Source organism: Balaenoptera musculus, chromosome 6, assembly GCF_009873245.2.
Source record: "Balaenoptera musculus isolate JJ_BM4_2016_0621 chromosome 6, mBalMus1.pri.v3, whole genome shotgun sequence".
Taxonomy (NCBI): domain Eukaryota; kingdom Metazoa; phylum Chordata; class Mammalia; order Artiodactyla; family Balaenopteridae; genus Balaenoptera; species Balaenoptera musculus.
In genome coordinates, this window is record NC_045790.1 from 109,105,794 (window position 1) to 109,120,445 (window position 14,652).

The 14,652-nt window shown below is 49.3% G+C and overlaps 1 protein-coding gene across 1 annotated transcript in view; it reads right to left on the reverse strand.

Annotated features, from left to right (window-relative positions):
* The window catches only part of DYNC2I2 (dynein 2 intermediate chain 2), a 40,879-nt gene that overhangs the window by 13,304 nt on the left and 12,923 nt on the right, over positions 1-14,652 (reverse strand). Inside the window, exons 3-4 of the mRNA XM_036854191.1 lie at positions 13,135-13,396; positions 2,070-2,318 (exon numbers count right to left, since the gene is read on the reverse strand). Of these exons, the coding sequence (XP_036710086.1) occupies positions 2,070-2,318; positions 13,135-13,396 (511 nt within the window). The remainder of the gene's footprint in view (positions 1-2,069; positions 2,319-13,134; positions 13,397-14,652) is intronic.

A 14,652-nucleotide genomic window follows, 5' to 3' on the forward strand; every position in this document is an offset into this window, starting at 1 on the left:
GCACCTATGGTCAACTAATCTATGACAAAGGAGGCAAAGATATACAATGGAGAAAAGACAGTCTCTTCAATAAGTGGTGCTGGGAAAACTGGACAGCTACATGTAAAAGAATGAAATTAGAACACTCCCTAACACCATACACAAAAATAAACTCAAAATGGATTCAAGACCTAAATGTAAGACTGGACACTATAAAACTCTTAGAGGAAAACATAGGAAGAGCACTCTTTGACATAAATCACAGCAAGATCTTTTTTGATCCACCTCCTAGAGTAATGGAAATAAAAACAAAAATAAACAAATGGGACCTAATGAAACTTCAAAGCTTTTGCACAGCAAAGGAAACCATAAACAAGACGAAAAGACAACCCTCAGAATGGGAGAAAATATTTGCAAACGAATCAACGGACAAAGGATTAATCTCCAAAATATATAAACAGCTCATTCAGCTCAATATTAAAGAAACAAACAACCCAATCCAAAAATGGGCAGAAGACCTAAATAGACATTTCTCCAAAGAAGACATACAGACGGCCAAGAAGCACATGAAAAGATGCTCAACATCACTGATTATTAGAGAAATGCAAATCAAAACTACAATGAGGTATCACCTCACACCAGTTAGAATGGGCATCATCAGAAAATCTACAAACAACAAATGCTGGAGAGGGTGTGGAGAAAAGGGAACCCTTTTGCACTGTTGGTGGGAATGTATATTGATACAGCCACTATGGAGAACAATATGGAGGTTCCTTAAAAAACTAAAAATAGAATTACCATATGATCCAGCAATCCCACTACTGGGCATATACCCAGAGAAAACTGTAATTCAAAAAGACACATGCACCCCAATGTTCACTGCAGCACTATTTACAATAGCCAGGTCATGGAAGCAACCTAAATGCCCATCGAAAGATGAATGGATATAGAAGATGTGGTAAATATATACAATGGAATATTACTCAGCCATAAAAAGGAATGAAATTGAGTCATTTGTTGAGAAGTGGATGGATCTAGAGACTGTCATAGAGAGTGAAGTAAGTCAGAAAGAGAAAAACAAATATCGTATATTAACGCATGTATGTGGAACCTAGAAAAATGGCACAGATGAACCAGTTTGCAGGGCAGAAGTTGAGACACAGATGTAGAGAACAAACGTATGGACACCAAGGGGGGAAAACCGCGGTGGGATGGGGATGGTGGTGTGCTGAATTGGGCGATTGGGATTGACATGTATACACTGATGTGTATAAAATTTATGACTGATTAAAAAACAAAAGACATGGAGCTCTTCCTAGGAGCGAAACAAACAAACAATCAAATAAATAAATAAATATATATATATATGTATATACATATATATGTATATATATATAAAATGGAGATCAGGATAGCACTACCTCATACAGTTGTCCTGAGGGATAGATGAGTTGGCACAGAGAGTGCCTGGGGAAACACAGCTGAGTGGTTAAGAAAATAAGATCCTGGGCTTCCCTGGTGGCGCAGTGGTTAAGAATCTGCCTGCCAATGCAGGGGACACGGGTTCGAGCCCTGGTCTGGGAAGATCCCACATGCCGCGGAGCAACTAGGCCTGTGAGCCACAACTACTGAGCCTGCGCATCTGGAGCCTGTGCTCCGCAACGAGAGGCCGCAATAGTGAGAGGCCCGCGCACCGCGATGAAGAGTGGCCCCCACTCGCCGCAATTAGAGAAAGCCCTCGCACAGAAACGAAGACCCAACACAGCCAAAAATAAATAAATAAATTAAAAGGGAAAAAAAAAAGAAAAGAAAAGAAGATCCAGAGTCAGACTGTCCAGGTTCAAATCCTGCCTCTACCGCTTACCAGCGGTGAAATGGAGATAACAAGGGCACCTACTTCAAGGGCAGCAGGGAAGGCCCAATGACTTCTTCTTAACTTAGCTTAGTACCTGGCAAAACGTAAGAGCTCGGTGAATGCTGTTATTATTATTGTTGGTGTTACTATTGCTTGCATGGCACAAAAGAAGTACTTAAAAATGGGGTAGAGCCTCAACCTGAGGCAGCCCAGGCCCACACCAGCCCATCCCTACCGTCTGCTGCTGCTCGGACCAGTTCACCTCGAAGCCGTCAAACGCATGGCTCTGCCAATTCTTGTTCAGCTCTCGGGTAACCATGGCCTCCACTCTCCGGAGAAAGGCCGCAAGCCGGGGGCCATCATACTGGGGCACAGATGGCAGGCTGACCGGCTCAGGGGCCTCGGTCTGCACCTCAGCATCTGCATGCTTCCGGGTCTGGGCGGACGCTTCAGCAGTGGCAATGCTGGCCGTCTGGCAACTTTTCTGGAGAAGGAGATCAAAACACAGTCACCAGCCAGATGTACTCCCAGCATCACCTGCCCAGGGCACTCACCCTCCCCCAAGGATAAATACCAATGGACCGCAGTTCATTCTGTCTGTCCCCTTCCTCTAGTAACTAGCCCATCTTTCTTTGTGGCGGGGGTGAAGACGACCCACTGAGAGGGATACATGACCTCCAGCTAGCCAATCGGAGCACTCGGTCCCTCCCCAGCCACAGTGATTGGTTTGGGGTGACCCAGTAAGGGCCTGACCCAGGACTTTCGGTGACACTATTTGGAGGGAACATGGGAGGGCCCTTTTTGAAAATACGGACAGCAAGAAGAATCAGGTCATCTTAGAGCCAGCAGCGGCTGTCTTAGCCAGTGCTGAAGAACCTCAGACATGGCCACCAACAGAACACCCCTCTTCTCCCCCAACTTGGCAGCCAGCCCTCTCCAGTAGGGTACCTTCCAAGGTGCCACCGTGATCAAAGGACACATGTGTGTGCGTGATGAGCTAGTTGGGAGAAGACAGACTACTCCCCAGCTGCCACTCCTCTCCACCCTGCCACCTGTCTCCAGTTCCTTGTCCCCTGTTTATCTGGGCAGAAGGACAGACATCAGATCAGGGAAGGAGATGCAGCCTCCCTTTCTTGAAGACATGACCAATCTTTACCAAGCGAGGGCCCCTATACCACTGAGATTACTGTCATCCACAAGAGGCTCTCCTCATGTGGCCACTTACCAGGCACCTGCAGCTACAGGACAGTGACGAGGCCTGGACCCCTGTGCTCTCTGCTCAGACTTGGGCACCAGGCCAGTGTTAGTAAGCCTGAAGGAAGGGGGCTGGCCGCACACAGGCGTAGCTCTTGTTAGAATGTGGAGAACTCAGCACTTGTCTCCATGCTCCTCTTCACATTCAACTTAATCCTCTCTTTGCTTGTCCATCTCCCATTAAACTCTGAGCCCCTCCAGCATAAGAACTTCCCTGGTGGCGCAGTGGTTAAGAACCCACCTGCCAATGCAGGGGACATGGGTTCAAGCCCTGGTCTGGGAAGATCCCACATGCTGCGGAGCAACTAAGCCCGTACGCCACAACTACTGAGCCTGTGCTCCAGAGCCCACGAGCCACAACTACTGAGCCCACGTGCCACAACTACTGAAGCCCACATGCCTAGAGCCCGTGCTCCGCAATAAGAGAAGCCACCACAATGAGAAACCCGCACACCACAATGAAGAGTAGCCCCGGGCTCCCCTGGTGGTGCAGTGGTTGAGAATCCGCCTGCCAATGCAGGGGACATGGGTTCAAGCCCTGGTCCGGGAAGATCCCACATGCCACGGAGCAACTAAGCCCATGTGCCACAACTACTGAGCCTGTGCTCTAGAGCCTGCGAGCCACAACTACTGAGCCCGCCTGCTGCAACTACTGAAGTCCACGTGCCTAGAGCCCGTGCTCCACAAGAGAAGCCACCACAATGAGAAGCCCGTACACCACAACAAAGAGTAGCCCCCGCTCACCGCAACTAGAGAAAGCCTGCACACAGCAATGAAGACCCAGCACAGCCAATAATTAATTAATTAATTAATTTTAAAAAAAGAAAGAAAGAACCCTGTCTATCTTTACATCCCCAGCACTTTGCATGGGATTTGACAGATAGTACAAGTTCATTCATACTATACACACACACATTTTATTTCTCCATTTAACATCTACTTGCCAGGTGCTGTCAGGCTATTATGGACATAGCAGAAAACAAACATGCAAGATTCCTGTGCCCGAGGAGCTTACGTAGGGGTTGGGGGCAGGCAAATAAACACACAAGAAAAACATGATGGAACACAAGTGGCGCTAGGTGGACGCAGAGGTGTGGGAGAGAAGGGAACAGCTGGGGAGGCGACTGGGATGGGATGGCGAGGAAGCCTCTGGGGAGATGGCATTTGAGCTAAGGTGTGAAGGACAAGTGGAAAGCTGCAGGAAATAGGGTCCCAGGAAGGGGTGGGGGAGAGAACAGAACAAAACCTTACGAAGAGAAGGCCCCATGCTTAGAGGCTGGACGGCAGGCAGCATACCTGGGAGCAGAGGGTGAGGGAGGGCAGCCCATGGGCAAGGTCCAGGCAACAGAAAGTCTGTGAGCCAGGACAAAGGGCTAGGGATTCCTTCGCAGTATAAGCCACAGGACCATGATGAGAACCAGTGGATGGGGTGTCCCTGAACTGAAAGTGAGGGCAAATTCCAGGAGAAGAGAACACAGAAGGCTTTCTGTTAGACCCCCTTTAGACAGATGCCCCTCAGACATCCCCATGGAGGCGTCAAGGATTTCTGAGACTGGTCACGGGGCATGAGGCTCCGGAAAGCATCCAACCACAGATGTGACTTGAAGCCACAAGACGAGGAGTCCACTGAGGGAGCGTGAACACTGAGCAATCAATGGATGGGCACAGGAATCAGAAAGTAAACAAGCCGATGGGATTTCCCTGGTGGCACAGTGGTTAAGACTCCGAGCTCCCAATGCAGGGGGCCCAGGTTCGATCCCTGGTCAGGGAACTAGATCCCACATGCATGTCGCAACCAAGAGTTTGCATGCCACAACTAAGGAGCCCACGTACCGCAATTAAGGAGCCAGCACAACCACATAAATAAATATTTTTTTTAAAAAAAGAAAAAAAGAAAGTAAACATGCTGAGCCAAAATGTTAAAAGACTGTGGGTGAATCTCAAACTTCCTGGAAGCCTCAAAGATTGTAACAGTACCAGTTATTAAGTGTTAATTGAGGCACTGTCCCCATAGCTTTACCTGTATCATCTTTTTTTTTTTTTTAATTTATTTATTTATTTTTGGCTGTGTTGGGTCTTCGTTGCTGCCCGTGGGCTTTCTCTAGTTGTGGCGAGTGGGGGCTACTCTTCACTGTGGTGCGCGGGGTTCTCATCGCAGTGGCTTCTCTTGTTGCAGAGCATGGGTTCTAGGAGCACGGGCTTCAGTAGTTGTGGCATGTGGGCTCAGTAGTTGTGGCTCATGTGCTCTAGAGCACAGGCTCAGTAGTTGTGGCGCACGGGCTTAGTTGTTCTGCGGCATGTGGGATCTTCCCAGACCAGGGCTCGAACCCGTTTCCCCTGCATTGGCAGGCGAATTCTTAACCACTGCGCCACCAGGGAAGCCCCTACCTGTATCATCTTATGCATGCTCACGACCACCCTATAAAGTAAATCCTATTTTTGCGTTTCTAAGGTTGGCACTGAGGCACAGAGAAGTTAAGTAACTCACCCAAGGTCACACAGCAAAGAGGCAATCACAATAGAGCTTGAACCCAGGCATTCTGACACGCGACACTAAATTATCTCTCAGTTAAGGTGTTTTCTCTCAGTCTAAAATCCTGGCCACTAATCACATCAGATGAACTCAAAACAATGTTTCTAAGAGAATGTTACATGAATGTCTTAATGTAAAAATTAATGTAAAGTCACAACCACAAACAAAAATGTCCAAAGAGACAACAAGCTCTTAACTTTTCAGGTATTGCTATTCGTGTTCCTTTGCTGTTTGCTTATTCAGGCAAATAACAGATGCCAAAACACTAAGGAAAATTTAAGGAGGGAAACTTAACTAAAACTTAATTAAAAAACTTAAAACCAATGACACTGCACCCATAATTTTTTTCTGTTAACTGGTAAGAAGCCACTATTATTCTCTCTTCACTCTGGGACACCTAAGTCAATTCCCATGGTTCGAGATACACATAACTCATCCGACCCTGACCCATCTAGGGATGAGGCCCGGAGGCTCCCGGGGGAAGGGCTTGCCCACGGCCGCCACACACAGGGTGGTGCCTTCCATGCCAGGCAGCATGTGGCTGTCGCCAGGGCGTGGCTCCCATAATAAGCCCTCTAAGAGGTGAGCGGAAGAATTCGGGGTGAGCAGGATCCTTGCTCCCTGGGCAGGTGACCACTGCGGATGCTGGGCCTGCCGCCTGCCTTCTGCACCTCAGAGGCACTGCAGGGGAAAACAGGTGGGACCCAGCCAGACTTTGATCACACTGGGACGTGTGGCCAAGAAATAGGAGAACCATTCCCAAACCAAGATCCTCAAACTCTGTGCAGCCTTAAGCGGAGCAGGAAGCCGGTGGGACTCAGGGAGCAGAGTCCAGGTGGCAGTCCTGCCCTCCGGTCCCTAGAGAGCCTACAGACACCCAGAATGTCAGGGCTCCTGCATCTTGCTGACGAAGGAAACTGAGGCCCAGAATGGTGAGGAAATACCTTCTAGAGAATCTGCCCTCCCCACAAGGGCCAGTTTTTCCAAAAACTTCCTACCCATGACGCAGGCTGGGCCCAAACACCAGGCCTGTAGCTACTGACTGGATGAGAAGCAGAGACTAACCAGGCCAGGCCAATTGGGTTCTCTCAGGGAAATTCAGACCTGAGACAAAGACTCAACAAGATAAACGGCACATGCCTGGAACTGAAACACAGTGCCAACAATCAGCCAGCACCACAGTGCAGACCGGAGACGCGCAGAGACAGGCCTCAGGGGTGCGCGGCAACAGGAGAGCGGAGAGGTGGAGGGAGGGTCCCAAAGCCGCCTAGCTTCTGGTTCCTGCCCCTTCCTCAGGACCAGCTGCATCTCCATGCCAAGCCCAGGAGATACCTCCGCATCCTAAAGAAAAGCGTCCGACGGGAGCTGGTTTGGCTGGTTTCTGTTACTTGCTGCCAGAGCCCTAACCCATACCCAGGAGGGCTCCACCTCCCAAACCACCACCCCACAAAGCCCCACTTCGGAAATAAGATGCCTCTGCTGGCCTCAAGGACTGGTCAATCAATTTCAGGAACACTTCTCATGACTGAGGAAATGGCCCTCATGAGCCAGGCGACCAGCCACTCTCCAGCAACAGGTGGCAACAGTGGCCCAGAGGGGTGTTCCGTGAGAGAACTGGACTCTTCCCCACCTTCAGCCCCAAAGGTTAAAGGAATCCCATGTCGACAGTGCCTGCGCATGATTCATTCATTCAGAAACTGTCCAGCCAGGGGCTTCCCTAGTGGCGCAGTAGTTAAGAATCCTCCTGCCAATGCAGGGGACACGGGTTTGAGCCCTGGTCCGGGAAGATCCCACATGCCGCGGAGCAGCTAAGCTCGTGTGCCACAACTACTGAGCCTGCACTCTAGAGCCCTCGAGCCACAACTACTGAAGCCTGCGTGACTAGAGCCTGTGCTCCGCAACAAGAGAAGCCACTGCGATGAGAAGCCCGCGCACCCAACTAGAGAAGGCTCGTGTGCAGCAACGAAGACCCAACGCAGCCAAAAATAAAAAATATATATAAATAAATAAATTTAATAAATAAATAAATAAAACATACCAATTATTTAGTAATAGCTCTTCAGGAGGAAACTATATTAAATATACACATCAGTTGTGAGACACACCCCTTTGTAATATCTGTTAAAATGGGGGTTGGGAGGATGACGAAATACAGAAACACACAGAGAATAGGCAGAGGTCTGGGACGCTGTGCAGCTGAAGGCCGAGCCCCCTCACTCCCCTCGGCAGTAACCACCACCAGCAAATACGGAGCACACAGCCCATCATTTCACCCCCAAAACCCACCTGACTCCAGAGTAGAAGAGGACCTCAGAGACCATTCTAGACTAGCGTCGTCAATGAGCAGGGCCCCAGAATCACCGGGAGGCTCCTAATAGACAAACTGCTGCTTCCTCCCTGTACAGTTTCTGGTTCAGTAGGTCTAGGATGGGGCCCTAGAATTTGCTCTGCTAACAAGCCCCCAGGTGATGCCATGGGGAGGGCACTCAGACCCCAGATGTGGGCCTAGCCCCTCAGCTGTATACTTCCCGTGTCCACACCCCAGGCCCCAGAGCCCTCATCTCTGCCCTCGAGGTGGAGACAGTGCTCATATCGCCCCCCCTTCCCCTTCTCTGGGGACCCAGGTTTCACCTGGGGTAGGATGGGGTGAGACAGGGCTCCTCCCCAGGGGCTGAGAAATGCTGCCAATGTGCTCATGGCTCGGCACTGTCACTGCCACATCCATCCATTCAGGCTCACTCCTGCTCCCCCTCCCTGCCTCCCAGAATTTCCCTTTCCCTCAGGTTCTCTTCCCAGCCCTCCCTTCCATGTCCTTTCCTTTGAGTCTTATACACACAGCTGATGATACTCAGGTGTGATGGGAGCTGAGATGACTCCTGACCTAATTCAGCGGCTCTTTATCAGCATACCAACAAAATTTGACCCTGGTGTGAAATACATTTTGATGTTACCTAGCAGAAGCTGTATGATGGGACTATCTTGGATGTAAAGTTGATGGGAATTCCCTGGCAATCCAGTGCTTAGGACTTGGCACTTTCACTGCTGGGGCTGGGGTTCAATCCCTGGTCAGGAAACTTAACATACTGCAAGCCTCACAGCACAGCAAAAAAAAAAAAAAAAACCAAGTTGAGCTGAGTGGATTTTGTGATGCAACATAGACAATTACACTGTCTCTTGTCTCGCTGGTGTGAGACCTCCAAGAGTGTAGGGGTAACTGAACCCAGAACCAACATCAAGGTACTTCAAGGTATGACCGCCTGTTCTTTTTGTTGTTGTTTTTGGGGGGATTTTTTTTTAAAATATTTATTTATTTATTTATTTTTGGCTGCGTCAGGTCTTAGTTGCAGCGTGGGCTCTTCGTCGTGGCTCATGGGCTTCTTTCTAGCTGTGGCGCATGGGCTCCAAAGCACATGGGCTCTGTAGTTTGTGGCACGCGGGCTCTCTAGTTAAGGCGTACGGGCTCAGTAGCCCCGCCGCATGTAAGATCTTAGTTCCCTGACCAGGGATCGAACCTGCAACCCCTGAACTGGAAGGCGGATTCTTAACCACTGGACCACCAGGGAAGTCCCTGACCCCCTGTTTACTTGAACTTGCCTCTTGAGTATATCAGGGTAGCAAACAGTTACTCAAAAGATGACTTGGAGCTGAGAGTCAACCAATAAAGACAGTGATGATCAACATTTTCATAGAAGCCGGGAGACCATGTTATGCCACACCACCTTTGAGTTATAACTATTGCAGGCTATTCTGGTGTTGTCTTCACATGTGTCTTGAAAAAAAAACACAAAAAACCCTAGTATCAAAACTATTAGCAAACTCCAAAAGGTTGAGAACCACAAATCTAATTCTTGAAAACATGTAAAAGGCCAAACCTCAGGTTAAAAACAAACACCCTCCAGCAGGGGGTTCCATATGCTACAGAACCCACCAAGGGGAGGAAGCAGCAGCAGGCCCAGAAAGAGGGAGGAGCGGACAGGTAGGCAACTAAGTTCAAACCAGGAGGGGAGAAATGCATCAGAATCATGCCCATGGATGACAGGACACAAGAAAAGTATCCAATTCAGTATTTCCTGGGGGCCTTTGGGACATGCAAAAGTACACAAGACCCACACCCTGCCCTCTGGGAGCTCAGAGTCCAAAGGAGACAGACTGGAATGCCCAAAATGCAACTGCTGATAAAAAAGTTCTAGAACTAGATGGTAGTGATGGTTGCACGTTGTGCATGTACTTCATATCACTGAATTTACACTTTAATACAGTAAATTTTATAGGTATCTCACCACAAAAAACAGAAAAATGCACCCTACATTCTGATAGGATCAGAATGGGCTTCAGAAAGGTAAATCTGCTGGAAAGTAGGGTGGATGAAATTAGTGGTTCTGAAGTTTTGCCACACGTTAGAATAACCTGGGGAGCTTTTATAAAACCAGATTCCTAGGTCACACCATACCGATTAAACCAGAATCACTGGAGGTAAGGACCAGACATTCATATTTTTCAAGACTTCCAGGGCATTCCAGGGTCGGCCAAGTTTGAGAAAGCAGATGAGTAAGGTCAAGGCAATCAGGAGCCCTTCATCTCAAACAGCTGACTGGTTGACTGACCATGACACTCATGATCGCCCCCACCTGAACAGAACTGGGATCTCAAACTGTTTTCTCAGGAGCATCTCATTTAATCCCAAAGAAGTATTCTACCAAGACCTACTTTGCAAAGAGATCACATGACTGGCCCAAGGCCAAGCCCCCAAAGAGTCTGTGCACTCAAACTCACAGACTGGTCCCAAAGTCCAGGACCCTGTCCCTCTGTGAACCAATCGAAACAGGACAAGAAAAGTCAAATCAGGCCAAAGATCATTAATACTTAAAAAAAAAAAAATCCATCACTGGGACGTAAAAGTACATTCCAATATTGCACCACTACGTGGGCCAAGCAAAGAACAATTTTCGGCTTTTCCAAAGTAACTTAAAAAAATTAAGAAGCTGCATACAAATTTAGCTTAAAACACTCATCACAGGGTTTATCGATAAGAGAAAAATCGGAAACAGTCCTTCAAAAGGGACTGATTAGGCCTTCCCTGGTGGCGCAGTGGTTGAGAATCTGCCTGCCAGTGCAGGGGACACGGGTTCGAGCCCTGGTCTGGGAAGATCCCACATGCCGCGGAGCGACTAGGCCCGTGAGCCACAATTGCTGAGCCTGCGCATCTGGAGCCTGTGCTCCGCAACAAGAGAGGCCGCGATAGTGAGAGGCCTGCGCACCGCGATGAAGAGTGGCCTCCACTTGCCGCAACTGGAGAAAGCCCTCGCACAGAAACGAAGACCCAACACAGCCATAAATAATAAATAAATAAATAAATAAAATTTTTTTAAAAAAGGGACTGATTAAATAAAATGAAGTTATAAAAAAAAATTTAAACACAAAGGATGTTCAGTGTGTACTGAGTGAAAAAGGTGGGTCTACAAAATATTATGTACAGTGTGATTCCATTTTTGCAAAAAAAAAAAATGGGAGAAAACAGACAAAACAAAAAAGGAGCAGGTATAAACCAAGTGCCTGGGGAATGAGACTGTGGGGTGGTTTTTATTTCCAGTTTTCGCTTATCCAGATTTTTTTCTAAATTTTGGACACAGAAACTTTTATAAAGAGAAACAAGTTAATTTGGAAAAAGCAATTTACCACTTTCCTCTGACTCCTGCAACAGTCTTACAACTTAATAAAGAATCTCCTTCAATAAGACAGGAGAGACTGATTCAAGTGAACCACCTGAGATGAAAGCCTTTACACCTCAAGCATTAGAATCAGTTCTTAGAGCCCTACGGGTTAAAACTATAGCTACAAGAAAATCAACAAGCCTCAATCTCATTCTTTGTTTAAAAAAAAAAAAAAAAGTAAAAAGTTAGACTGAGTCAGTGGTTCCCAACCTGGAATCTTTTAAAATCTGTATCTTGGACTTCCCCAGTGGCCCACTGGTTAAGAATCCGCCTGCCAATACAGGGGACACAAGTTTGATCCCTGGTTCGGGAAGATCCCACATGCCGCGGAGCAACTAAGCCCATGCGCCACAACTCATGAGCCTGCGTGCTGCAAGGACTGAAGCCCGCACACCTAGAGCCCGCGCTCTGCAACAAGAGAAGCCCCTGCAGTGAGAAGCCTGCGCACCAGCAACAAACAGTAGCCCTGGCTCGCTGCAACTAGAGAAAGCCCGCGTGCAGCAACAAAGACCTAACACAGCCCAAAAAAAAATTAAATTAAATCTGAATCTTCAGCAAACAAGAGCTATTTCAAGTATTTTTTCAAAGCCAGTGAATGTGAATTACACATTTACCTTCAGTAAAGATGGATAGATATAACTAAACTATCCGCTGCCTTTAACTAGAACCATTTCTATCCAGCATGGTGAAGTGTGAAGTGCTTTGAAGCCAGATGAAATCTGGCTTGAGACCTGCAGACTGCTGGCCTGAGGCAAGAAACCTGTCCTCAAGAGTACGACATCATAGAAACCTCATTGGTATTGGTGTTGTGAGGACATGGTCTCTGCAGGTTCTAACACCTGTGTGGCAAGCTAAGCCTGAGTTTCCTCTGCTGGGAAATATGCAGCCCCCTTGCAATGCTCATTTTCACCGAGGAAAAGCCAACATCCTTACAATGATGAGCAAGCCCTCTACTTGACCTGCCTCTCCTTACCCTCTCTGACCTCACCTGGAACTATTCTGCCCTTCTCTTTCCTCTCCAGCCCCACCTGCCTCCTCACACACACCAGATTGGCTCCAACCCCAGGGCCTTTGCACTTGAAGTTTGTTCTCCCTGGACTGTTCTACCTCAGGTATCCACTTGGCGGACTCTCTCACTCCAAGTCCTTGCTCAAACATCACTCTCTCCATGAGCCCCGCGCGGCAGCCCACCCTCTCACTCCCCACCTCAGTCTTTCTAATCCCTCGCCCTTTTTCTTTTGTCCATGTCCACTGTTCACCTCTAACACACAGTATACTTATTTATTACGTACACTGTTTATTTCCTGTCCGCTGCAGACAAGCGCCCCGTGTAAGCTCCGGGAGGGAGCTCACCCACTGGTGACGGAGGAACCGCCACCGACGCAGCAGGGGCTCCAAGTCTACACACAGATCCCTCAGAAGCCCTGGCCCCCTGCAGCCCTGCCCTCATCTCAGACCACCTCGTCTGTGTGCTTTGGCTTAAACTACGTACTAGAAAACGGGTGTATCTCGACCTGAAGATGCAGTTTGGTCGTGTTTTTTAAGTGAAAGTTAGTTTGAAATGCCTAAAAACCGCAGTTCACACGAAATCCTTCAAAACGTGGGGTTTTTAGAGGTTTTAAAGAAACTTTTTGTTGCTATTCAAAGACTGGGGAAATTGAGACGAGGGTATCCCAAATGGTTAGTTTCTGCGAGTTAAAATATAAAAATAAAACGGTGGGACCTCAGAACCTGGCCCGGCAGCCGCGCGAGGCCCCTCGCCCTCCCGCCCACGTCGCCCCTCGCCAGGCCCGCGCCCTCACCGTCTCCCCGCGGATGCCCTGGACGCCCCTCCACTGCGAGGGCACGGACGCCACGCCCAGGGTCTCGTCCTGCAGCGGCCCGGGCCGCTCGGGCCGCTCGGGCCGCTCGGTGCCCGCAGCCCCGCCTGAAGCCAGCGCCTCAGCACCCGCGCTTCCCGCGCGGCAGAGCTGCCCCAGCTGCGCGCGGGTTGCCGTGGAGACGGCTCCGCCCCCCCCCCCCCCTCTCCGGCGCCGGCGCACTCCGACGCAACCTTCGCCCCCGCTCGTCCAGAGCGGAAGGCTGGGAAGGTGAGGCTATCGGCGCCATCTTTGAATTTGTCAGCGCGCCCACCGCTCCAAGACGCAAGAAGAGATAAATTATTCTTTTCCGACGGTGCGACAAGCAATACCAGTTCTGGATTCTCCAAACGCAGAGAGAGCCCGCTTAGGGCATGCGCGGCTACTCTGGGTGGGGAGGGAAGTGCGGAAGCGACGCACTCGTGCCAAGTTCAAAGATGGCGCTGAGCGGCCAGGCGCAGAGGCGAGGGCGGTAGGCTGTGGCCGCGGCGGGCTGGAGTTGTGGGGCTTCGGGGCGCAGAGCTGGCGCAGCAGCCGAGTGCTCCAGCAGAGCTCCAATTGGCGACCACCTCGAAGCCAAGTGCTCGCCGTCTGATCCTCAGTTTTTGCCACAATAGAATGGCGATTTTAAATATCCATATGCGGATCCAGTGTGGTTGCGTAGTTGGAAGGCCCAAATGAGGTCGAATGTAGAAAAACGCTTGTTAAACCGAAGTTAAAGGCCCGAACAACTACCAATTACTGAGTATCTACCGTGTGTCAGGTAGAACCCAGAGCTTTCTGTATGTTGATCTAAATAATCCTTAAAATAACTCTATGAGGAATCAACTGTTACATGTCGCTTGGGGGTGCTGATTGTATGAAAAATAACTGCCCCAGATCACCCGTAAAGCCTGCATCCCATTTGCCCAAGACCCCCCGGAAAGCTGCTTGGCCCCAAGGCCCCGTTCTGAGCCTCTTGGCAAGAATCCTCTGGCCACGTCCTCTGGGCCGCTTTCCTCCTATCCCTGAACTCTCAGAAGGATGGAAACCTGCCCAGTCAGAGACCCCTCTGTACCCACGACTGAGTCCTCATTGGGACCCTGTTCCAGCCAAGGCCATGAGGACCGATTAGATTAGCAACACTGGAAAGAATGGAATGCAATAGAAATTTCTTCCTAGAAAGTAGAACCAAACAAAATTCTCCTGGTGAGGGCCTCTTAACACTAGAAACATTTGCAAACATCACCAAGGATTCCAAAAATCACATTCAAAAAGAAGCTCAATGGGCCTTCCCTGGTGGTGCAGCGGTTAAGGCTCCACGCTCCCAATGCAGGGGGCCCGGGTTTGATCCCTGGCCAGGGAACTAGATCCCACATGCATGCTGCAACTAAGAGTTTGCATGCCACAACTAAAGAGCTGGTGAGCCGCAACTAAGGAGCCTGCCTGCTGCAGCTAAGACCCAGCACAACCAAATAAATA